We start from the raw sequence: 24,900 nt of genomic DNA, 5'->3' as shown, positions 1-24,900 counted from the left end.
CAGTGGCGTGGAAGCTTTAGACACATGTTTCCTTTCATTTGTTCACTAAATCTGTTTCCATTGCACTTTATCGCATTTTGCTTTTATCCATACATCAATTTTTCCACCTCATCCAAGCGTAAAACTTTGACCTTTTTCAAATTTCCAGTGTTTTCCACTCATGTTTTTTAATTCCAAATTGAAAAAGAGCATAAAAAGGCTGGATGGAAACTCACTTTATGTTTTTTATTCTCTTTTACTGCATTTGTTTTCTACTTTTCCTGCTGTGTCCTCCCTGCTATTCTGCTGTTAAAAGCGCTATATAAATAAAATGTATTGTGATTATTCTCTCCCACTCCAACCCTAAAACCTAGATTACAACATTCATCTCCTCATATTCAAACTTCTGAACAGTCACTGAGCCCTACTATAAACATCAACCTTCAGCTCTGTGGCCTTCAGGCTTTGGAACAACTCAAAAGAAGCGGAGTCACTTCTATATTGTCCTTCTCATGTTGTTATCCTGTGCCGCAAAACATTACAAACAACATTCTAGCCTATATTTTGTGTTCCCTGCACCCTTTGTGTACAGTATGTCGCAGTTAGTATATGAATACACTTGTCTCTGGGTCCCTCTGCAAAACACTAGTCCAAAGCTCTCTTATACACTACCTTTTGGGGTTTGGAAATATGCTAACAGTGGTGCAACAAAAGCTGAGGCAAGGTTTTGTAAGCTTCAGCATGTTTTCTGTTCTTTAAATAGGCCACTGTTTACAAAATCCCTCATAAATAAATATATATATTTTTCTCTATTTGTAGATCTGCTTTAAAGGTTTCCAACCCTGGCTTTAGTGTCTGAATATAAAAGGTTTTTTACTGTAAACTAGGGCAGAGGATGTGGCTGTTGTGTTGTCAGCCAGGGAAGGTCCCCTGGGTGTCTCAGTGCTGACAATGGGCCTAGGCTCTTTCTCTCCAGCTCTGCTCCTTATTATTTTAAAGGGGAGTGTGCAGCTGATCAGAGACTTGTGATGTTGGGATCATCATGCTGTGTGTTGAGTAATAAACCTGGTTGGTTTGTTTGAGTCTCCTGCTGTGACAGACATCAAAGATCTGCACCTAATGAAGCAAAGGACTCTGTGGACTCGGGTCTCTCAGGGTGCACGTTACACACAACAAGCACAACAAACTGGGCTTTGTTGTAGCACTTTTCTGCTTTGTTCAGTGGGACTCTCTCCTTAGGGGTTTCTACACCTGTTTATATTGGATTTTTTTGAAGCATTTATTACATTTACCTGTAGTGTAATATTCAATGAACGGTGTAATTTCCATACTCTCCTTACTGTCCATAATCAATATGGGAGAGGATATAGGTTGATTAAAAAAACCGATATGCTCATGTAGGTTGCCTTCAATTAATACCATGTGCCTATTAAATGCATGCTGTACAGTTTCTGTTTCCCACCAGGATACAATGTGTGTATCTTTTTAAGCTGTTTTTTTTTCTTGTAAAACATTTGGAGAGCTGATTTTTGGAAGAAATTGAAACCTACATTGTTTACATCCATATCTTCTAGCTTGCAGTCTTCTTCTTCCTTGGCTAAGATGGCACACTGCTACTTTTTTTTAGCACGTCAGCACCAGCAACTGTAAATAATTGGAATAGCATGAAACCATTGGCAGGACTGTGTACTCGCATATGGATGTATATGTTAAGGGGACATATGCAGATTTCCAGGTCTGCATTTTTAATCTTTTTAATCTACTGGAATATCTTGCATGATTTACAGTTCAAAAACTCATACTGACCCTTTACACAGCCCCTTAGTTCAGTCTCTGTCTGTAACAGGTCATTTTAGCTCCTGTCTCTTTAAGGCCTGCCTCCTGATGAGTCCACTGTTTCTGATTGGCCAGCTCTCTGAAGCTTCCCCTCAGCAGACATCCATTGGCTTTGGAGGCTACATCAACAAACCATGAAACAAACTATAGTAGTAGGATCTCACTATTTTTTCTCATTCTTTACTTGAAATGTCAACTTGTCAAACATATCTGTACATGTTTGAGCTGAAATCCAATCCAAAATATGAGAGTGGACAATGAAAACATGGAAAAACCTTAGCAACAACCTTAGCAACCAAGGCTATGGCTGGCCGTTTATAGACATGTGTGACAATGTCAGCTCGTCGGCAAGGTAGAAAAAAAAATTGCAAACAAAGTGTTCAGAGCAGGTTGAAGCTCAAGCTTTTGACTTGCAGGGAGCATTTCTACATATGTTAATCTCAAGTTTTGGAAATTTGACCATGTTTAGCATAGATATCCAACATAACAGTATATAAATAACAGAAAACCAGAAAAAGCATAATATGCCCCCTTTAACAGGATCCCACTCTTCAAGCATTGCTCCATAGTGCTACTAGTGGTTAAAAACTCCATCGGGTACCTTTAGGCTTTGTGAGCAGTAGTGAGTGTTTGATAGACTTTTTATGCCCTGGGTTTTGCCTCTGAGGCCTGCCCTAACCCTGTGGTTGGTTGCCTTTGTTGGGGCTATATGCAGCCTGACAGTAAGCTCTGCAAACACTACTCAGGAGTCAAAAAATGCTTTATTTATTTCCTTGTACGTGTTCTCAGTCACAGTTCCTTTATCAATGAAACTAAATATTTTAGTGGTTAGTACATTAATAATACAGAAATGTAGGCTACATTTCTGAATATTTTGTTAGACTTATGAAAGCTACAAAGTGCAATGTCATTATGATTTGTTATTCGCTAGGTAAATATCAATGTATATGTTATTCACATTGTTTATGGGGTTTTTCTGATGGAATAACTCTTCATTTTTATTTTTTCATTTTCATATTTGTGAATGCAGAGATACACAGGAAACATGGGGGGAGAAGAGGGTATTACATACAAAAAATTAATCCAATATATAGATGGATTTTTGCCTTTGCTTATATTGTCCTGTGTAAAGAGAGCACCCATGCAGAGGAGAGTGAATTGCTCTCATTGGATCACCCAATATAAATAAAGGGAATGAAAGAAGATCCATCGAGGGAATAGAACCGGGAATGTTGCCCTTATGTTGTATCAACACCCATGTTTTAATGTCATATTAGTGTAGACCTCAACTTAACACAAATCTAGCTCTTAAGAGGAAACTGATTCAGGAAATTAATTTAGAATCACATAATCCATTTGTGAAGCGTTGAGTTTTTTGAGTTGAGTCACTTTTGTTTTCTCTTTTTTGAGACTTTGCCATTGGCTCTAAACTTACAGAGACTCGTTGAGCTGACAGAGCAGATTGTAGCTCCAAACTTTCCGTCCTTGTGTAAGGTCTCAAGGTACAGCTTGACAACTTGCTGCATCTCTGAAAAATAACAAGTAATAAAAATGCTTACTAGCAACAAAGTTCTGTTGTTCCTCCTTCAGGTTGTCCTTTATTTTATTTCAATCCACCAACATCCACATTTGCTACAATGATCAAGTCATCCGTATCTGCAACTGCTATTCATAGTTGATGCTAATCCTAATCCTTTGTTCTCCTTCAGCTGTTCGAAATGACCGGAATAAAAAGAAGAAGGAGAGCCCAAAGCCGGAGCTGGCAGAGAGCTATGAGCTGACAGCCGAGCTGGAGACCATCATTGAAAAGATTCGAAAGGCCCATCAAGAAACCTTCCCCTCCCTTTGCCAGCTTGGCAAATACACCACGGTGAGTCCACTGTCCTGTTGTGCCTGAAAAAACATCATTCTGCAAATATACATCTATACAGTAGATCAATGAAAATTTTCAACTTCGGTCTGCGCTTCTTTTGAATCATAAACATAACAGAGCTACATTGTTTCTTTGACTCCATGACCCTGTTTTGCTGATGGCACAGTGTGCTTCTTTGATCCGGTCTTGCAAACCAGCCGTGAGTGCAGAGCTCATAATGATAATCAATCTCTTGTACTGTACTCTAAATCCCCCTCTAATGCAGCTCAAGAGCCCAGATGTACACCGCTGACTGTCCAGGCAAATCCTCACCAACACTTCTTCTTTTCTCAATAGCTATTGATTGGACATTAAGTGTGATAGAAAGGCAGTAAAAGGCATGCATCATAACAGCACTGCACAGCTAACACACCATAGCTTCCAGCTCCTCTGGTGAGATGAATCCGAGATGATAGCAGGATTTGTTTACCCGTATTTTTCTGTATGTTGCAACAGAGTGAGGAGAAATTAGAAAGAGATGTCGTTGCAGCTGCCAATACCAAACCCTGATTGGGGAAATGCTTCTGAGCCAGGCACTGCCCATCATTCTGTTTGAGACAGCCTCCAGTTTTGACACATTTGAAAAGTGGAATAAATGCAGCTAATCCAACTTGCGTCATTATCTTCTTCTGTAAATCAAACCGGGTGTGGAAGCGATGGAATACGCAGGCTGATGTGTGACGGAGCTAAGCTGGGTGTATCGAGAAAGCTTGTCAAGGCTTGTGAGGGCTTTATTCCACCTGTCATCTCCCACCAGACATCAAGGTTGAGAGTTCTTTATCGTCCCCTCCAAACCCTCAAACGCCAGGCCCTGTGCTAAACTAACAACCCATGAAAGGCCAGATAGCGAGGGGATGCTAATCCACGCAGGGGCCTTGAAGAAGAATCTCTGTCAGTCAGACACATCAGTCCCTTGTTTTCCGGTCTCGAAGCGGCCGACCCTGCGTGGGAAGGTCTTTACATTCCCCTCAACTTAGTGACAGTGAGCTCCTGTTTTCCCTGAGGGACAGTTCTGCACTCGTCATGACTCGGTGCAAAAGTTGGAGGTCATACAAATGTCGAGAGAACCTCCGAAGTGAATACCAGCCCGCACTTGACACAGCAAACCCTTGTTCAGCTGAGTTTTGTGATGCTTTGACAGGCAAATGGTTAGAGCTGCAGGATGGCTCGATCGCAAGGAGAGATAGCGACGCTTTGATTGGCACGTAGGCATGGCAGCAATGTGCAGGGAGGTGACAGTTTCTAATGTGTTTGTTTTTAAGCTGACTTACATATAGATTACAGTCGGCGGGAGTGAGCTGTGATTGACACTGGTGCGCCACAAAAAGTCTTCTGTGGGGAGTGTTTGAGAGCAGGAAGGAGGAAGTGTACGTTTAATGATTTGATGGAGCTAGTTTGGAAAATCTCATGACATCTGTCAATCATGTAAAATACTGTTTATACTAGGATAAATAAATCCACGGAGCAGCCATAATACACAGTAACGTCTTTCTTGTTGCAGTGATGAAAATCATTCAGTCACTGACAATAAACTTTGGAGAGGAGTTGGGTAAGTGGTGCAAAAATGGAGCAAATTGGCATACAGCGCAGCTATTAGCTCTCCTCTGTGTGCAGCTGTACACTGCTGCTGCTGTCGTTTCAATGTACAGTAAGCTCCCATCTCCATAACGCTGTGTTTTTTCCCTCTTTCAATCCCGACACAAAGCACCTAATCGCTGTAACCCTTCTCTACTCCGCCCTCATCCCATCCCCTCTCCCATGAGACACTTCCTGATTTTACAAAATAAACAGTCTGCATTGAGGCAAAATCCACAGCTGAAAATAGTGGAACATAATAGCAAAAATATTGCTCCCCGGTTATGATATAAGCCAGTGTTTGCTGTTTGTTGGAGTGGCAGTCGGGCCTCAGATAAAGCCTTAATCTGGATCAGTGGTAATTATGCTTGCTCACAGACTGTGAGAAGTTCCTCATTATTACAAGCGATTGGATCCTGATGCGCCTTTTGAGTCCTCCTCGTCGGAAACAGAAGAGGAGCTCCCGCGCCCCTAGATTAGGTTAAAGCTCCAATTATGTGGTGAAATATTCAAATCCTAGTCTGCAGTGATTTAGGAGTTCATTGCTGGGTTAGCGGAGATAGCTGCGCGAGTGAGAGGGCTTAGCTCGACAATGAATAACGCTTCATTGACAGTGATGGTGATGAAAAACGAGCCTGGCAGTTTCAAAGACAAAATAAAGCATTAGCGCTCGGTGTGGCCGGCGGCTCCGTCTGCTGTGCAGTACACGACCCAGCCTGCAGATATTAGCCACATTACAGCCATGATCCAACGTCGCTATTCATCACAGGTGCTGGCTGCTCTTACTGCTTCTCCCTTTCTGCATCTGTACACACGAGCCAGTCTGCTGATGTACTGCACAGCGCTCATTTCTACACTGCCAGCTTATTTTCTAATGTCGCAACTTGTCTAATTTGTTTAGATAAATGTTCTTAAATGAAATTAGAATTCCCTGGCAACTTCCTTGTTTCACTCTATTGAATTATGGGACTCATGTAATTGACTGAGATTGCAGGGGGGGGGGGGTGCTTGAAAAAAAAAAATCCAACTGCGAATTATTTCACCCCCCCCCCCCACCTCCTTCCTTAGCTCCCTCTTCTCCACCCTCTTCTTCCCTGTCTCTCTCCACCCAGAGGGAAGAACAAGATAAGTTGCTTTAATATCAGCCACCGCCAACCCCCAACATATGTGGATTGTGCAAACACATACTCTCTCTCTTTCGCACACTCACACACACACACACACACACACACACACATCCATGTGTTGGCACCTCCACCTCCTCCTTTCCCATCAGATTGGACGTCAATCAGTGGAATGTGCGTCCGTAGTGCTGTTGTGTTGACTGCAGCTCGTTGTCTGTGATTTAAGCACGGTCCTAATGTGCCTCTCACTTAACCCCGGATCATATTTAATGATCTCTCTCTTTCTCTCTCTCCACGCTCTCTCCCTCTCTCTCGGGTGGCCACACAATAGATTGTCTCCCCATGACAGTGTCCAGCAGCCATGCTGCTAACTGCCTAACAGTAACAACCTCAAGGGGATTGATGTGCTATGAGGCAGAGGGCTGCTCCGGCAGTATCCACAGTCACTTCAGAGGGCTGCTGTGTTCAAGCCCTCTCACATTAAAATAGCTCCTGGGGTTGGGCTTAGACTGATATTGAGGTTTGCCAACATATTGAGCGTATATTGGATTTTCAGTAAAGAATCTGGTATTAGTCGGTGGTTTTTCCACCTGCTTCTTTTTCTTCAACAGCTTCAAGCATCTGTAAAACCTGCATCACCCTCCTACACATGATCATTGTCTGAGCTCTCCCTGTCTAGAAATCATGTCCTCTGTTACTTTTAGAGAATTAAGGGGATTTTAATAAACACATGCAAATAAGAAAATGGGCCAAATTTATATTCTACAATTTAAAGGTTAAAGATGGTAAGGTTTTTATAGGCTGAGTTCAGTATTTCTATTCTTGGTTTGTTTAAATTTAACTACTTTTGGGCCAATAAATACAGGATTCAGCATTTCTGCACCAGAATCTTATTCCTGGCAATGTGGAGAAGGAAGAATTTAACCTATATAATTTAACACTTAATTGGATTATTAAATATAATAAATTTAAATAATAATAATTTGAATATGTCTGACTCAATATTCAAAGGAAATGTTGGGAGAATGGACTCGTGAAATCAGCATTTCTAAAATCCTGGCTATGATGTTGTCCTATGATTATCCTAATATATTTTTTTAAATGAATGCAGAGGAAAACCTATTAACACTTCAACAAAAAAGATGATGCCAATTTGTAGTGTGACAGTGACAGTGACAGTGGCCGAATGCATTCAGAGTGCAGCCAGAGTACATGGAAAGATTAACTAAAGCGTAGTCGGTGGCTAGGTGTAGCTAACCATGCTGCTAAGATCTGGCAGCTCTAATGCATGCATTGTCCTATTCATTTTAAGATAAATTCTCAAATAATAGCCTCTACCCCAACCGCAGAGAGAACAGGCCTCTTCCTGTTTTTTGATGTGCACCCAATTTAATTTTCCATTAATGCAAACTCTGCAAATTCTTTCATGTTTATCTTTTGTCTTTTATATATTGGAATAAATTACCTTTGGACTAAGTCATCTTTGCATAATAAAGTAACAAGTAACCACAAGTAATTGTAAATTGGAAATAAGTCTCTTTTATTCTTGACATTTTTGTTTGATTTGACGTTCTCATAAAGTCAAATAAACCAAACTAAATTTTTGTCTAATGTACTACTACGTAGCATTTATAAAATGAGTCATTACTTAAACAGTTATAAGAAGAAATACTGTTTTCTCTCACTAATTCCAATTAAGTCTACTTTGCTGTTTCTTCGATCTCTGTTAAGTGAACGAAACTCAACACTTCCTGTACAGATGTTTCACATTAAAGGGGTTCCAGCAGCATAATTCCACCCTCTCCTGCTTTTTATGTGAAACATCTGCAGGAAGTGTTGCATTTCATTGACTGGAGCTCAACATCGATCATAAAAACGGCAAAGTAGAAGCAACTGGAATGAATTGTTGCACTGATAGAATTACTATTGTGGAACTGTACATTATGCTTTCCACTCTGACACAAGTAAAATACAGAAAGGCAAATGATATTAAATTTAGCATAAATGGATTGATTGCATAACACCCCTGTGACCAGATTTTATTTCATCCTCTTTTTCTGTCTACTCATCTGAAAAGCTGCAGAGTATATATGTGTATGCTCTCTTAGTTCCACTGATAAAAGTTAAAACTGGAAAATCAGAATTTAAGATTGAATATTAGTTTCTGTCCAACTTTAATATTACCTTTGTTCGGGGTTTGACAAAGTGATGTAATAATTTATTATTTTTGTCTCAATTACTTCTTTCAATTGCATTTATTATTTATCCTTTTATGCAATACTTATTTTAAATTGCAAAGACTGACACCAAGGTTTATTGTCATTCTCCAAATAAAAACAAAAAGTCACATCTTCAGCCACATCATATCAATAATATGTGCTAGAAAACACAAAGACGAGCATGTTTTCTCACACTCTGATCAGCCTCTCCTGTTTGTCTGTAAATCCAATTTGCTTTATGCTACCGAATTCATCGTTTATTCTGAATAAACAGCCTAAGTGTCCAAGGAGTTTGTTTGGAGACACAAAGCATTCTTTGTCAATGTCTTTTTGCAGTTGTATTTATGATCTGAAAATAAAAAGAATATGCAACAATCAATTACAGCTGCACAAAGGCTTTGTATCCGTCTCTCCTGAGGCCTGTGAATTATACTGTGTACACTCCTAACACATCAGAACCTTTCTGGAAGACTGGGCAGTGGCACAAACCTTTTTGATGCTGTCAAGAACACTTTTTATGTAGTCATTTATGGATTGTTTATGTGCTCTAGCTCTATCCAGGCCAAGCCAGTTACATAATGGAGAAATCAGAGAGAAAACAGTGGCCAAACAAACGCTAGTATGAAAACAACAGGTATACAATACTTTGTGAAAAATGTTGTTACAATTAAATACTAGAACTGATATTATCGTTCAATATTAACTTATCACAGATATGTGTCGCCCAATAAGTAACAAGAAATTGCAGTACAGAAATGCCAAAAATATGTTTGAGGTAGTTAAGAAATAGTGTCGCTAGTACATAGTTTGTCCATCTGTTCCACCCTCAGTTCATTTCTTTTGGTGGATTAATTTGTTGATCTAACGCAGGAAGTAAGCTAGTAGTGGGCCGCATGGCAGAGTAGCACACTCTGACACAATCCACTGCAATCCTCTCATTTGAGCCTTCAGAAGGCATCGCCTGTAACTAGATTTGACGTTTTATGGTCTAGTCTTTATTAGTGTCAGGTTTTTTTTATTTTATTATATGTTAAATTTAATACTCGTTGAGTTCTATCTAGTTTAAATGGATGGATGTTTGGCTAATCAGTCTAGTAGCATCAAATCTGTCACCTGGAGGATTGTAGGCATATTTTTGCTGTTAAAGTGGCTATAATTGATATGTATTATATAACAATGTATAAAATGACAATGTGCATATGACTATGCAGCTCCCCTAGGCTTGTCTGGCTGCAACCTTGCCGTTATGGTTCACTCAACGCTCTCATAGCCTCATTTTCGGCTGTAGCAGGCAGCTGTTTTCAGAGAAAAAGCTCTGAAAAGACACTGTACACTACCTGCTCACCATCAAACGTCAAAGAGACACAGGTAGCTGTAGTCTAGCTGGTGAACATAGTGGAGCATTTAGCAATTAAAGAGACAGGTATTTCCCTCAGGAGTTGGTAGAGACCAAAAACATAAAAAACTATAGGAGGTTGAATGGACTTACATTCACTCCAAATACAACTCCAAATGAATAATGATGATGCTTTGTAACTGCTGAATGTGGAAATAATCAACTGTTTGCTAACAAGTTCAAGATCTCAATTTAAAAGATGATGATGTGTCTATGTTGTGTTCACAACTTGTTTCTGCTGCCCCCAAGTGGCCAAAAATGATAATGCAGGTTTATGAATATTTAGATTGGCAACTGTATATACTTATACAGATTTCTATTTTTTGTTTGTTGACAGTCATCTTCCTTTTTCATTGAAACACAAGGAGAATAGTACACCACCAGAGAGCAGTTTTACAATTTATTTTTCAAATGTAAATTCTCCCACTTTCTCTCTCTCCCCAACATATCTTGGTCACAATTCTTAAAGAAGCAACTTTAATGAATCCTTATCTAAATGTTTTTTTGTATGTTATGTGTTTATGTTACAGTAAAATATGGATATCTGTCAATATAATGTCAGATTTTCAATCTCTTCAATATTAGTATTGGTCTCAGAAATCCAGGTTCTACTTTGTAATTTAAATGTCTGTCATGCAGATTGAAGGATAAGGCTTTATTATTCTCATTGTCAACAATCACATAAAAAGATCAAAACCAACAATATGTCAGTCCATCTCCTATTATTTCTATGTTTGTTCCTAATGAAGACGTAAATCTTTAAAAATAGCTCACAAATACATATAATTTCATTTGAAGAAAAGGCTCACTGTAGTTTTTAGCAAACATTCCTCAAACTGTAGGAAATAGGGCATTTGTTGGGGACTATTTTCAGGTGTGTATTAAAACACATTTAATTCTGCAGCAAGTGTGTGTGTGTGAAATTGAGTTAAAATAAACTACGGTATGTGTGTTCATGGTAATAAAGGAACATATCTAGATGAAGAGGAACATGGTTAATTATTATTTTTTAATGACCACAATGACAGAAAAGATGAAAATAAAATCTATTCTTTATTTGGATCCCCATTAGCTGCCATTAAGGTAGCAGCTACTCTTCCTGGGGTCCACACACAACAAAACATAACATATATAACAAGATACATAAGACAGGTAACAAGTCTCAATAAAAACATGTTCAAGACAAGTAAAAATCAAGTAAAAAATTAAAACATCATAACACATCAAATTGCATTCCCTCGTGGTTGTTCAGGTGGGTTAATTAACGTTAGCCTTATTGACCTCTTATGTTTTTCCTTATAATGTTACCATGTCAGATGTTCGTATTAAACATGGCCAAAGTGTCAAATGATGAGGTAAACACATGTAGAAGTAATGCCTGTGAGCAAAAAGCACCAGCTTAAGACTGCTCTGAACACTCTTGTTTCCAACGTTCTTTCTACTTTCAGCCTGAGCTGACATTGATTCTTTACATGGACATCTGCTCAGCTAACATTATGGCATTTTTCCATTGTTTTGGAGGTAGTCACGCCGAGCCATGACTCAAATCGAGCTGGTATGCTATGAGTGTTTTTCCATTACACAGTTAGGCAAAGTAAAATAAGTAGTTTACCTGTTGGAGGTATGCTGGTTGTCTGCAGCTCTTCATCAAACACCATCATCACTGTGGCTGTTTCTGCTTGTACTATTCCTCCCTGCATTATTTCTAACTGATCTGCCGAACAAAATTCAGCGAGGAACACATTCGGTGAGGAACACATTTCATTTCCTGTAAATTCTTCACAACAAAAGTCTCTCATTATTTAGTAATTTAAAAGCTTTTAATATGAAGCAGTAAAGCAGGAAAGGTGGGGTTTGCATCGGCGGTAACTTAACACAACTTTGATATGACTGCCCCTCAACAGGCTTCCAGCTGGCCAATCAGAACACAATGGGCTCATTGGGAGGGAGCCTTAAAGAGACAGGAGCTAAGACTGCCTTTTAAGAGACAGTAGCTGAAGTGAGGGGCTGCAATAAAGGGCCAGTATAAGATAAATACATTTTTTGAACTGTGAATTATGCAAAGCTACTCTAGTGGTGTCCAATAATAAAAATATAGAGCTGGAAATGAGCATAATAGGTCCCCTTTAATGTGTTTTTCAGTAGTTTCTTAAAACTTGCCTTACTGGATGCTTCAATGATCATAGTTCCACATTGTGATGGCCCTATACATTACAGATCTGCACACTGCATCTGTTCTGGGTTTTGGTTTGACTAGATAACTCCTAGTAGCCTGCCTGGTAGTGTGACTATGTTGATCTCACACATAATTTATTTGTGAGTACAGACAATTTGGTTGCTTACTACAACAGATATTCCCAAAGAAACCCATTAGATTGCATGCCAACCTCTCCCCTACTCCAAGCCATGAGAAACTGGCATGCATTCTCTCTGTACTCTGCCTCACACCTAACGGACAGGGCAGTGTGAGCCTTGCAGCTTTATTCTGAGCTATTTGGATCTTTTTTGGCTGCACCCAACCAGACTGCTGAGCTATAATCAAGGTGAGATAAAACTAGTGCCTGTGTCACAAGCACTCTAGAGGCAGGGGTAAGAAAAGGGGGACGTCTTCTGATGCATGATATTCCTCCACCCATTTTCTTAATATTTTCAATATGTTTCTCCCATAATAGCTGCCCGTTGAGTGTGACACTAAGCAAATTTGCCTCTTGAACCTGTTCAATATCTGAGCCTTTGAGTGATAAGCACAGCTGATAAGCATTATTAGTGGCTTGTTTGGCCCTGAACAACATCCTTTTGGTCTTTGCTACATTCAGTAATAATTGCACTTCAGATCAAAGTGTGTTCCTTAACTCATGTTATTTGATGCAAAATATATAGTTGTATCATCTGCAAATAGAGTAGTACTGCACTTATCCAAAACATAAGGCATGTCATTAGTAAATATTGAAAAGAGTAGTGGCCCAAGGCAACTCATTAAAAAACACAGACTGCATCCTATTGGATAAGTAGCTATTCATCCAATTGATGAATAGTCAACTGTGGTCTATAAGTAAACTACGTGATCTACGATATCAAACGCTGCACCAAAGTCAAGTAATACAGTGCCAACCATTATTTTTTTGTCAGAATAAGATAACCACTTGTCGATCATCTCTGTCAGTGTTATGCACGTGAAGTGATCTGCCTTATGCGCATGTAATTTTTTCCATTAGCTTGCTTAACACTGGAAGAATACTAATGGGTCAGCTATTGGCAGCTGAGAAACTCTCCTGCCTGGACAAGAGGTACCACCTTGGCAGATTTCCAAATGTGGGGTAATAACTCCCCTGTCACACTCTAGCTGAAAACATGACATATTGGCAATGAAATTATATTTGTTACAGCTTTAAGTAACTGTTCATCCAGATTAGCCATACCAGCTGGTTTATCATTGTTTAGCCTAGCAAGTAGTTTTTCTGCCTTTCCAATTTCTATAGGTTGAAACTCAAAAACACATTGTTTCTCATGATAGAATCAGTTATTATTTGATACAACATACTGTGCCACCTCCACTAGGGGAGCCTATTTCCTTTCGTAACTTGTAAACTTTGTCCGCAAAATGGTCATTGAAATGTTTTGAAATGTCCTTTGCTTTGGTTAACAAAATTCCATTAACCTCAATGAAATAAGGTGCATTGTTCTTGGCTCTACCCACTATTTCATTCAGTGTTTTCCAGTGTTACCATCATTTTTCCTCTCCTGAATTTTGTTTTGATAATATGCTTTTTTCTTCTTTCTGTTTAACTTTGTAACTTTATTGCTCATTACACAGTACATTTGACACTTTTCAATTCCCTTAAAAACTATTGCAGCTTTTTTCAGCTTGCCTCTTTTACACATACACTCCCTAAGTTCTGCATCAATCCATGATGCTTTATCAGAGCTAACTGTAAATTTTCTTAATGGGACATGTTGGTCAGCCACAAAGAGAAATAGTTCAGTAAATAACTTCAGGGCTTTTTCCACCTCATTTAATGCCAACACTTGGTTCCACTCAACATTTTCTTACAAAATCAATTTCACAAAATGTTCTATATGACCTCTTATACAGTACTTAAGGCCCAGCTTTGGGAGTTATAGCCATATTATGATTGGTAAACCCCACAGGGACAGATAATACTTTAGAGCATAATTCGCTGTTAGTAAATATGTGGTCAATACAGGTTGCAGATGTTTGCCCAGTATAACTGTAATACACTCTAGTTGACTTGTTCGCCATCTGAGTTAAATTACAAATGAGTGCAGTGCTGTTCAACCTTTTTCTCAGTGGGCATGTCAGTGGGCCGACAGCCAACATATATTAAAGTCACCAAGGATAAATTTTACCTTACCAATATCTGTTACCTTCATCAGCACAGAATGTAATTCTTCTGCATGATATTGAATTTTTTGCCGATATCCAATATGCCGATATTTCCAACTCATTGTGGCCAATTGCCGATGCCGATACCGATATATGCACATATTTTTTTTCCAGCTGGCTGAGGAGACTATTATGCATGCAAGCATAGATTATAATAAGTATAATGAAGAAAGACAATATATGAAAGAAGAACTTAGGAAGACTGGAGTTCAGGAGCTCAGCGTTAAAATTTAAATGAACCTGCCAAGTGGGTGGAGCAGTAGAGTTTTCTTTGAGTTCATTAGACAGACAGGATTAATGTGAAGGATTTAATCTCTGGTCCACACTCTGGAGCAGAGGGTGGCGGTAATGCACCTAATACGCTGGTTGTCAACCACTGTTATAAACCAAAAAGTTTTTCTTTTCCAAACAGAGTGATACATCCTGTCAGCCGAAGTGTTTCCTATTTGTGCAGCCGAACATAGCAGCTCCTCGACGGACTGTTACACCGTGATGGTCCCGTTCCTTCCTCTGCAGGCTCCACTTCACTCGGCTGCCCGTCAGACCCGTTGCTTCTTCCCACTTTAACCTGAATAACAAACCGGGGCTCGGTGCTCCGGTTGGGCCCACATGGAGAGCCGGGGCTAACATTAGCTGGGAGGCTAGCTGGCTGTGCCTCCCTCCAGTCATGCTGCGGCTAACACTCCGCTAGCCTCTCAGCTAACGTTAGCCTCGGTTTTCCATGTGGATCTAACCTGAGCACAGAGCCCCGGTTTGTTATTCAGGTTAAAGTAGGGAGAAGCAGTGGGTCTGATGGGCAGCCAAGTGAAGTGGAGCCATGCGGAGGAAGCACCAGGGTGACACAGTCCATCGAGGGAAGCACAGTCAGGCGGTGGAGGAGAAGGCGACATATCGGCCTCTCATAATTGTCAGGATTCGCCAATGCCACTATTTCATTTTAAAGCTTTCATCTACTGATACCGATGACGTGCTGATAATATTGTGCATCCGTACTTCTACATATTGCACACTTGCACTTCTGGGCCTATAGACACTGTCAACAAGAATCTGACAAAAGAGCCTCAATACAAGGAACTGTGGGAATATGGCTTTGTATATATATTGCTGTGCCTCCCCCAAAAATATTCCTATCATCTCTAAAAAGTTTTATAGCCTGGTATAGCTATCCCCATGTCTGTTATTAAGTAGTCTAAATGTGTTTCGAGAGACAGCAAGTATCTTGATATTTTCACTATTACTTAAGCTAGATATTTCATAAACTTTATTTCTTAAACTCCTGACATTAAAATGAGCCAGTTTTAACACTTTGTTCAGTAGGTTCAGTACCATGCTTTTCCCAGTTCATTTCAACCAATGATCTAACACAGTTTATATTGTTGAGTGGGGACCTTCTCTCTGCTCATCACTGCTCTTTGGCCTCACAATCAGGCGGTCGTAGCTGATGATAGCATAATTTTCTAACCAAGATATATTAGTGTGGTTGTTGTTTGCAGGGCTCACACAGCTATTGCTGTAGAGTTGGCCCAAACCAATCCTTCAAATATCTGATTATAGAAACCATCCACAATGTAAGACTGTATGGTAGTAGGGCTATTTGAACACACTAACAATGTCATGCAAAATGTTCATTAATTCTTTGCCAGAAATCAAAGAAATATTCATTTCACATATGTCAAACAGTGTCAAAGCTCTCTATACAGTCTGTGTAAGTTGTACATGTGAGTCACACACAGGTGGATCAGAAGGTAGTAAAAGGTTAAAAACCACATTGAGGTCTTCTGTTGAACCAAATGTATCAAAAGAAATAGGAATACAATAGAAACACTGTTTCCTTGTGTGGTCATCTTGAAAGCCCAGTAAAAGTCAGGAAAGGTCAAAAGCTGAAAAAATCATAAGATGTTCCAGGTATAAAGGTCAGAGCAGCAACACATCTTGGCTTTTCAGGTGTCCAACTTGTATCCACAGTAGATTCTGTACAGGCTGTTGGTGTGTGTCACCTCCTGCTCTGTGAGTGTGTGTGCTGTGTCCTTGCTACATGTGGAGACTCACTCATGTAGAACAGATGGGCTGTTCCATGTAAACCATCAGAAAACAAACAAATGATCATCAGATGCTCTATCCCAACCATCAGCCAGCACACTACGGCTCTCCCCCCGCTACACCCAACCAATTCCCCAACTGCTGCTCATTCTCCCAGCTCTCTGTCTGGATGTGTCCATCATGCTGTCTTCTTTCTCTTTGTCCTCTCCCTCTTCTTCTCCTGGCTCTCGTGGCTAATGGCAGAAGCTAGACATGACGTATACATAACTTATTGCTATTTCAGCTATTTATCTATTACTTTTAGCTAAATCTGTCAAGCCCTGTTGGACTTTGTTGTTGCAAATTTGCCATGTTCCCAGATCTCAGTAGTGTTGTGAGTACATTGTTACCCATACTTATAAAAGTGATGGCCCAACTGACAACAACAACAATAATAATAATAATAACTTTATTTATATAGCACTATTCTTAACAATGTCACAAAGTGCCTCAAAAAAGAAAATAAAACCAGACAAGGCAGATAAAAAGAAAGTAGAGACAATACCAATATCAAACATTTCCCAAAACTTTTACAAAGAGCAAAGTTTTAATAAGAGATTTTTAAAACACTAGTGAATTAGTGTGTCTGATTTCAGCAGGCAGAGAGTTTCATAGTGTGGGAGCTCTAATAGCAAATGCCTGATCAGCCTTAGTCACCAACCGTGACCTGGGAGTACCAGCAGAGCTCTATCTGCAGATCTTAATAGCTGAGAGGGCACATACCAGATAATATGCAAATAAGGCAAATAAGACCCAAGCTGTAATAAACTGGAGTTATCCTTTAAAGAACGGGTTCACAGTTTTCAAATCTGTCTTAAAACAAGTCAGTTGCTCAAATGAACACTGAAACAGGTTTTTCTTGCTGTAATCATTCCTCCTGTTCATACTAACCATTAGAAGATCCCTTCATAATGCACTCACAATGTAAGTGATGGAGGACAAAATCCACAGTCCTCCTTCTGTGCAAAAATGTAAAAGTTTATCTGAAGCTAATATGAAGCTTCAGTCGTCCAAATGAGTCAAATCAAATAGATATCTTTCAATGTTAGTCTTTTTAGTGCCAAAGTCCCTCTTTTTGTTACTATGCTTCTAGAAAATTTGAAAACCTGTCTTTTAAACCTAATGCTGTTGAAAGTTGTACAAACTCTGTAATGATTCCTCTTGCCAACATCTAAAATAATAATCTGAAAGAATATATCAGAGGTGGATGACATCGGCTGTCATGTTAGCTTTAATCAGAGGCCATTAATTAATAAAGTGATGCATCAGTCTATCCCTACAGTAGCCTACACATCAGCTCCCAACCTACATCCCCCCTACCCCACCCTCATTTACTTAACTTTCCTCCCTTTCATCTGTCATTTCCTCTTTCTGGTGTCTTACAGCACTTTCACTTCCACTTTTTCCCCTTTCTGCACATTGCGATCCACTCTGTCTTCATTGCTCCCTGGCTTCCATCCCCTCCCCGCTCCCCTCCAGTGTTTGTGTAGGTTCTGGACCGTCTAGATGTATTAATGGCACCTCTGGCTTCAAACCACTCTGTGCTACCTGTCACAGCTCTGTTTCTGCATCCCATCATTGCCAAAGCATACCACTGACACTGTTACGCTCATTATCGCAGGCCCGGCCACCCGGCTCAGCTCAGCGTATTCACAACAACAATCCTGCCAGTGTTTTTGAGAGCTCAGGTCTTATGGAGCCTATTTACTGTATGTAAGTGTGACACATATAGAGCGGAATGAAGAGAGTGCACTGAGGAGATCATTAGCAGCAGTCTGTGCAATGACGAAAGTAGCTGCCTCTTCGTCTGACGCCTTATTCTGTTTGTTTGTGTGTATGCGTGTGTGTGTGTTTTACAGAACTCGAGTGCAGATCACCGTGTGAGGCTGGACCTGGGCCTGTGGGACAAGTTCAGCGAGCTGGCCACTAAGTGCATTATCAAGATCGTGGAATTTGCCAAACGAGTGCCTGGCTTCACTGCACTGACCATCGCGGACCAGATCACGCTCCTGAAAGCTGCCTGCCTGGACATTCTGGTGTGTGTCGCTGCTTTTATTTTAGAGAAAATGTATTGTCAACATTTGTCCTGTATAATTATGAACACATTCACTTTTTATCATGCTGATTTTAAAGTTTAGGTGGGCAGTCTGAAGCGGGAATGGCGGTTTTCGCCACTAACAATCTACTATAGGGAGATAATTAGTGAAGGTGAATACATTGAATGGTTGTTGCTGAAAATACACTGACTGTATATAGTATCAGAAATGGATTATAATTTGAAGGTGTTGGTCAGTAATCAGTCTTTTTAAGTTGGCAGTGACCTCAAACTCCTTACGCCAATCAATATGTTTCTTTAGCTTTTCACCAACAATGTTAGCCAAATGTGTATTACATACATAGACTGTGTAAAAATATGGACGTAGTTACCGTGATGTCACCCGTTGGTTTCTGAAGAGCGGTTTTGAAGCTCAAAGTGAACCATTCTGGCCATCGCCATCTTGGCAGCGTGTGACGCTGTGTAACTCCCTGCCAATCAAAAATGGGCAAAGAGGCGGGCCGAATGGCTGAAACAAGCCACCTAGCAGCTGGCGGACCTGTCACTCAAAGCAGCCATGTCCTTCATTATGCATAACTTTATGGCTTAATAAAATTTAAACGGGTGAGTTATAAAAAAATTCACCCCCCATACAGTTGTCATGAAAGGGGAAATTAGTTATAGAGACCTAAACCGTTTTTTGTACCAGGCTGTAAACATGTTTATTTCTGCTGTAAAGTTGGGCATTTTAAGAGCTTTTGGAGCCAGCCTCAAGTGGCCATTTAAGGAACTGCAGTTTTTTCCACATTGGCTTCATTTTACAGCCCCAGAGATTGCCGCTTGATTACATACTATAAAAAGTCTAACTTTGTTTTGATTATGTTGTGCATACACGCTGAAATAATGACATTAAGGGTCTTCAGTATGCATTTGATGCATACATATGATATTACGATAACTAAGTAGGCTACCATGTAATGATGCAAAACAGACTGAAAATAAAGCTAACACATACCGTGCAAAAAGTTAGCATCCGCACCAGTTGCTGATCCAGGAGAAGACATGGAAATAAGGTGCAATATTGTTCTTGAACTGCAGGGGGAGCTAGTTAGCCTTGGATCGTTTCCTTTTAACAACAGTACAATAGTAAGTAACAGTAGTAGATTGTAAATACACTAGTTACATTAATTTCTTTTCGCTAAACTGTCAAAATAATGCACTGTCAACATTAGTGCGGTGTATATTTAATAATACAATTAATTGAATGGACTTGGGAAACACTACAAAACTCATTTAGCTTAGTAGTGATAGCAAGTTAGCTAAATGGCCCAACCCACTTCTACCTAATGTGACGTTATAGCTGCAGAAACTCAGATTAGCTGAAGGACATGGTTTCACCAAAATAACACTCATCGTTTACAGTGGTGGTAACATAAAAACTATCCAAGATTAAAATATAGATTTATAGATTTGTTTTGGCCCATAACTTCTGAAATGCTTGTTCTAGATTCAAAATTATTTCTTGAGAATGAAAGCTCTTTTGTGACCATTGGGAACAGTTTAGGCAACAGCATAATAACACTTGATTTGGTACAAACACATTGCATTTTCAAAAAAAAATCCACCGATCTTTGTCAGCTCTTTCTAGACCATGATCCAGTCATCTACAAACTTGGCATACATCATCTCTGGACTAACAAAAATTGGTGACATTTTGCTAATATTCTTAGTAATGATAAGGACATGGCAATACAGCTGGCTTCACTTTTAATGTTCATAAAGTACTTTTTGATAGATACCAATACTGTGGCTGTGATTGTGGCACTGGACAGCCATGTGCTAATGTTAGTTAGTGCTGCAGAGTTTGATAGGTGTGCTTATGTGAATTTCACATTTCTGAAATATTCCAAACATTTTGAATTAACAAATCAATACACAGGCTGAGCAATGTGTTGGCATATTTTCTCATATGTCTGCAAAGTCATTTTCCTGCCTTTTCATGTACATTAGTCATTATACTGTAAACTAGTTTCCCTTTAACAAGATGCACAGTTTGGATGCTTCTTCAGAGCCTAAACTCTCTTATAATATTCAGTAATGAACTAAAAACCTTCCCAGAGCTGTTCACTGCAGTGACATAACACAGTTACATAAACATACTTCTCTACTGGATGGGAAGTTGTCTACTTCACTATATTCTAATATTTATTTGCTAATTTCCCTGTTGTTCCTCGGTGTATAAGAATCCATGAATTCATTTAGACTCTGTGGTGAGTCAATAGCCTCAGATCTCCAGGGGATTGGTAGGTTTAACCTCAAGTTCGGCTCCCATCAGACCAATCCTCAACCCTAAATGGATGACCTACTCAGCTGGCCAATGGGAGTCAGGAAGATCCGATTAATTGATCATACTAGTCAATTCAATTCTTCATGTGGAGTAGCTGTCTGTAGCGGAAATTAGATTACACACACAGGCACATTTTTTCAGACGCTAATCTCTTTTTGGGACGGTCGTCTGTTTTTTTTAATACTAGGCAGTCCGTCGCTCTGCGTTTGTTAATGATGCTGTGTGTTCTTTATGGAGTACAGATGCGGAAATGTCTGCGCTGTCGGGTGAATGTTTGTTTGTTATTTAGAAGTTGTTAAGTGGAGCGATGTACTGTACTAATGTAGCTGCAGTAATGAGATGGAAAAAAGGCAAATGGCTGTCTCTCTTCCTCTTCTGTCTCTCTCATGCATGCTTGGCTGTTGTGGGGTACTACCGGCGGGGGGGGGGGGTTTGATATGATTAGCTTTCATTGCTCAGAGGAGGAAGGAAGAGAAAGTAGGAAGAAAGTGATGACAGGCTTGTTATTTGTCATATGGTTTTAGTTTGTGACCTCAATTTTAATACAGGGTTAAATTTTCCGTACCACTTGTACTATAAGTATTAGTAGAAGCAGTATGAGTAGTTTTATATTATCTCAACAGAGATTGTCCCATTTTCTTAATGTGGTCAATTCTGGAAAAAACACTGGACATACTTTTTGACATGGAAATGGGAATCAGACACCTAATATAGTCTGTAGTATGTTTTTTTTTAGCAAAAAATGGCTTTCAAGAGCTCTACAGAAAATTACCCGAAATTGATGAAAATATGTGTTTTTTTAGGCTGATTATTATACCCCTGTAATCATTGGCATGGACCAAACATGCACCAAAACAATGCAGATACTGCTTTTGTAATCTTCACAGAGTATCTACTCTACTCTACTCTATCAGAGTACCCATATACATATATATATATATATATATGGGTGTATACGCACTTATGAGGTGTATAAAGCAATATCAGGCTATTAAACTGAAATAAACAGGTTCAAACAGAAAAACAAACAAAAAGATTTTATCAGATCAGTTTCTGAACAAACGTCAGATCAGTGACACTGCGGTTTCAGTTTTTTCAGTGTGCGGACTTATTCAAAAAATGCTTGATAACTGCAGAGTTGATGGACTATTCTTACAAAACTTTTATTAATGACTTACAGCTGCAGACTGGATAACTTATTAGAAAATATGAAAAAGTTATAAGTATTTATTAACAGATTATCAACATTTATTTCTGCATTATGGCAAAAAGAAAGGATAAACACCAACCAAGGGCATTGCTACAACCTGGCAACCCAAATGTTGTTCTTAAGAATTGCTTATAACTGATGATGATGATTATTATTATGATTATGACTATAAAGCATTATTAAATGATTTATTAACAATCAATAAAGCCATTAGTTAAAAAGTTACAAATGATTTATAAACAGTGGTTTATTAGAAAGTGGTTAATTCTCTATGCAGCCTTGTATATGTGCCTCTAAATGACATAAAAATAATTAGTGAGGAGGTGACATGCAAGATGATCTACATTTTGGTGAGGGAATGCAAAATCTATGATTAATGCATGAAGATGCATATTAATGCGAGTTGTAAATGCAAAGTGGCGAAATCCTATCCAGATACAACCTGGATAGATGAATGCTGATGAAATGAGGAATAGTTTGCTGTATGTATTTTATTTGTTATTCAGGCTGTGTTTAAACTGGTTGGGTGTGAGTGGCATTGCCATATTAATAGATGGATTCGTTTGCATGGACTAAGTCATACTTGTCAGATGTGACAAAGCAGTGGAGTGAACTCCCAGGGACACAGAGGTGAGGAGTTGAAGGCCGGCTGTGATGACTTTCTGGCTCTCGCTCAGTCATCAACGTCCGCTCACCAGCACATTTCTGTGGTGAAGGGCGTAGATATTGTGCACAAGGGCTGGGTGAGGGAGTGTCAGAGGAAAGATCAAACACTATGTGTGTATATGTGTGTATGTGTGTGTAAGCGTGGGCCTGGCCAGCCGGTGCGAGTCACCGCCAGTAGCCATGTTTTATTCTGTTTCATGTTGCAGACACGCCTGCCACTCACTGTCAGAGCCAGCCCACTCAAATGGCTTCAAAGGCTACAGTAGGCTTCACATCCACCATCAGATGCTTCATTAGGTGTACACACACATACACACACACACACAGACACACACACATACACACACACACGCATTGCACCAGGGAGACCCAAAGGTTATTCTCTTTGAGTGTGTAGAAGGTCATTGTTTTGGTTGTACTTGTTGTCTCTGCTGCTCTTTATGGGAAACTTGTTAGACCTGGTTCAGACTTCATTCTAGAGCCTGCCTGCCCTCATCAGCAGGTTGTAATTGTTAGTATGTGTGGGGTCAGACTAACATATCAGGAAAATAATAGTCTGAAAATTAAAAAAACAAACACATTAGGGGTACTCTGTTTGTTAAAGCTGCAGGGCAACTGGATTTTCTTTGTGCGTCTTTATTTGATTCCTGTTAAAGGCTTTGTTCACCCAAATTACATACACACAGAAAAACTATTTTTTATCACTTCCATCACTTTTAAAGATACAGTATTTCATTTTTGTGGCCACTTGAGGACAGTAGAACAAGCTAACCTAATAGAGTTGTTATGGCTAGCATGTTAGCAAATAACAGTTTTGTCAATAGTCTTTATTCAGAGATATCAACTTAAAGAATATTTTATACCTTTAGTAGCGCACATCTGCACAATATGGACAATTGCGTCTATTCAACATCAGAAATACAGTTGTTTGGTCTCTAAGAAGGCTGGATGGTGGAAACATCACCCAATAAGAATAAGCGTGTTCCTACAGTGTTTGCTAAACTAGCAATGAATCCCTAAGGCCGTATTCAGACCAAATCAGGTGGTGCGGTGAAAACACCAGTTTTCCCTTTCATTCAGCCTGATCCAAAGGACAGTTTCAACATTACTGTGTTTATGAATTATATCATGGCCACTCAGAGTTCTCCATTCTGATTGGCTGGCAGGTGTCTATTAATTTCTTGTAACCAGACAGTATAACCTCTAGAACTCCAGTAAAGTCTAGCTCTTGCTGTCCTTACTAAGAGCTTGGAGCATGGGTCATTTGTATAATGAATAAAAAATAGATGACATATTTGATATTTTGTGAATATAGACAAAATCAACTAAATCAACCAATGGTACAAGGAGAAAAGAGAAGACTTTTGAAATTATGTTAGCCACATCATCCATTACAGCTACAAACGTACTCCTCGATGGGTATCATTCCATACATAACTAATGTCTAAATGTAACAAGTATGTAAAGAAGGGGGCACAAATTTTAGCATTTTCTGTAAAGTTTTGTATTATTTTCTGATTTGTTTTATAGATTATAGCTGGTGGAAGACATATGCCTTTGGTTTCCTAATCGGTTAGACCAAGCTGTGAATGATAGAGGGCAGGTTGTTATGTCGTAAGTAAGAAACCATGTCTTGTCTCGGTTATGCAGAAGTTCATGAATTTGCTCTATTACCACAAAGAAGATCAATAACTTCCACAGTGAAATGCCAATCTCTTTCAGTGCTGACTTTTACTGTCCAAATGTGGGTTTTAATGCTTTGGGGTCTGAGGTAAACACTAAATCTTTATCAGTTTTTGTCACTGAAAATGTTCAACTAAAAGATATATAGTGCTCCCTTAAAGGGAAACTTCTGGATTTGTCAACCTGGACCCTATTTCCCCATCTTTTGTATCTAAGTGTCTAAATGGGACAACAATTTTTGAAACTGGTCCAGTATTGAATGAGAGCACTACAGCTGGCAGCCGTGAAACAGATTGTTATTATAAGTGTTCAACATCATTATAGAAAGGATCATACAGAGAAATAAAACTCTTTTCTTTACCTTTCGCTTGATCTGGTCTGTTTGTTATTGTGTCTAAACCAGTCTCGCTCGAGGAGAAATCTCGTTCTGAAAT

The 24,900-nt window shown here is 39.4% G+C and overlaps 1 protein-coding gene across 2 annotated transcripts in view; it reads left to right on the top strand.

The window, feature by feature from the left end:
- The window catches only part of LOC122969972 (retinoic acid receptor beta-like), an 89,259-nt gene that overhangs the window by 53,771 nt on the left and 10,588 nt on the right, over positions 1–24,900 (top strand). For both annotated transcript variants that reach the window (XM_044336031.1, XM_044336033.1), the window contains 2 exons: positions 3,525–3,685; positions 18,385–18,561. In XM_044336031.1, the coding sequence (XP_044191966.1) occupies positions 3,525–3,685; positions 18,385–18,561 (338 nt within the window). The remainder of the gene's footprint in view (positions 1–3,524; positions 3,686–18,384; positions 18,562–24,900) is intronic.

The sequence above is a fragment of the Thunnus albacares genome, chromosome 19 (assembly GCF_914725855.1).
Source record: "Thunnus albacares chromosome 19, fThuAlb1.1, whole genome shotgun sequence".
Classification (NCBI taxonomy): domain Eukaryota; kingdom Metazoa; phylum Chordata; class Actinopteri; order Scombriformes; family Scombridae; genus Thunnus; species Thunnus albacares.
The sequence above is the reverse complement of the archived record's forward strand: the minus strand, read 5'-3'. Positions and strand labels throughout refer to the sequence as shown.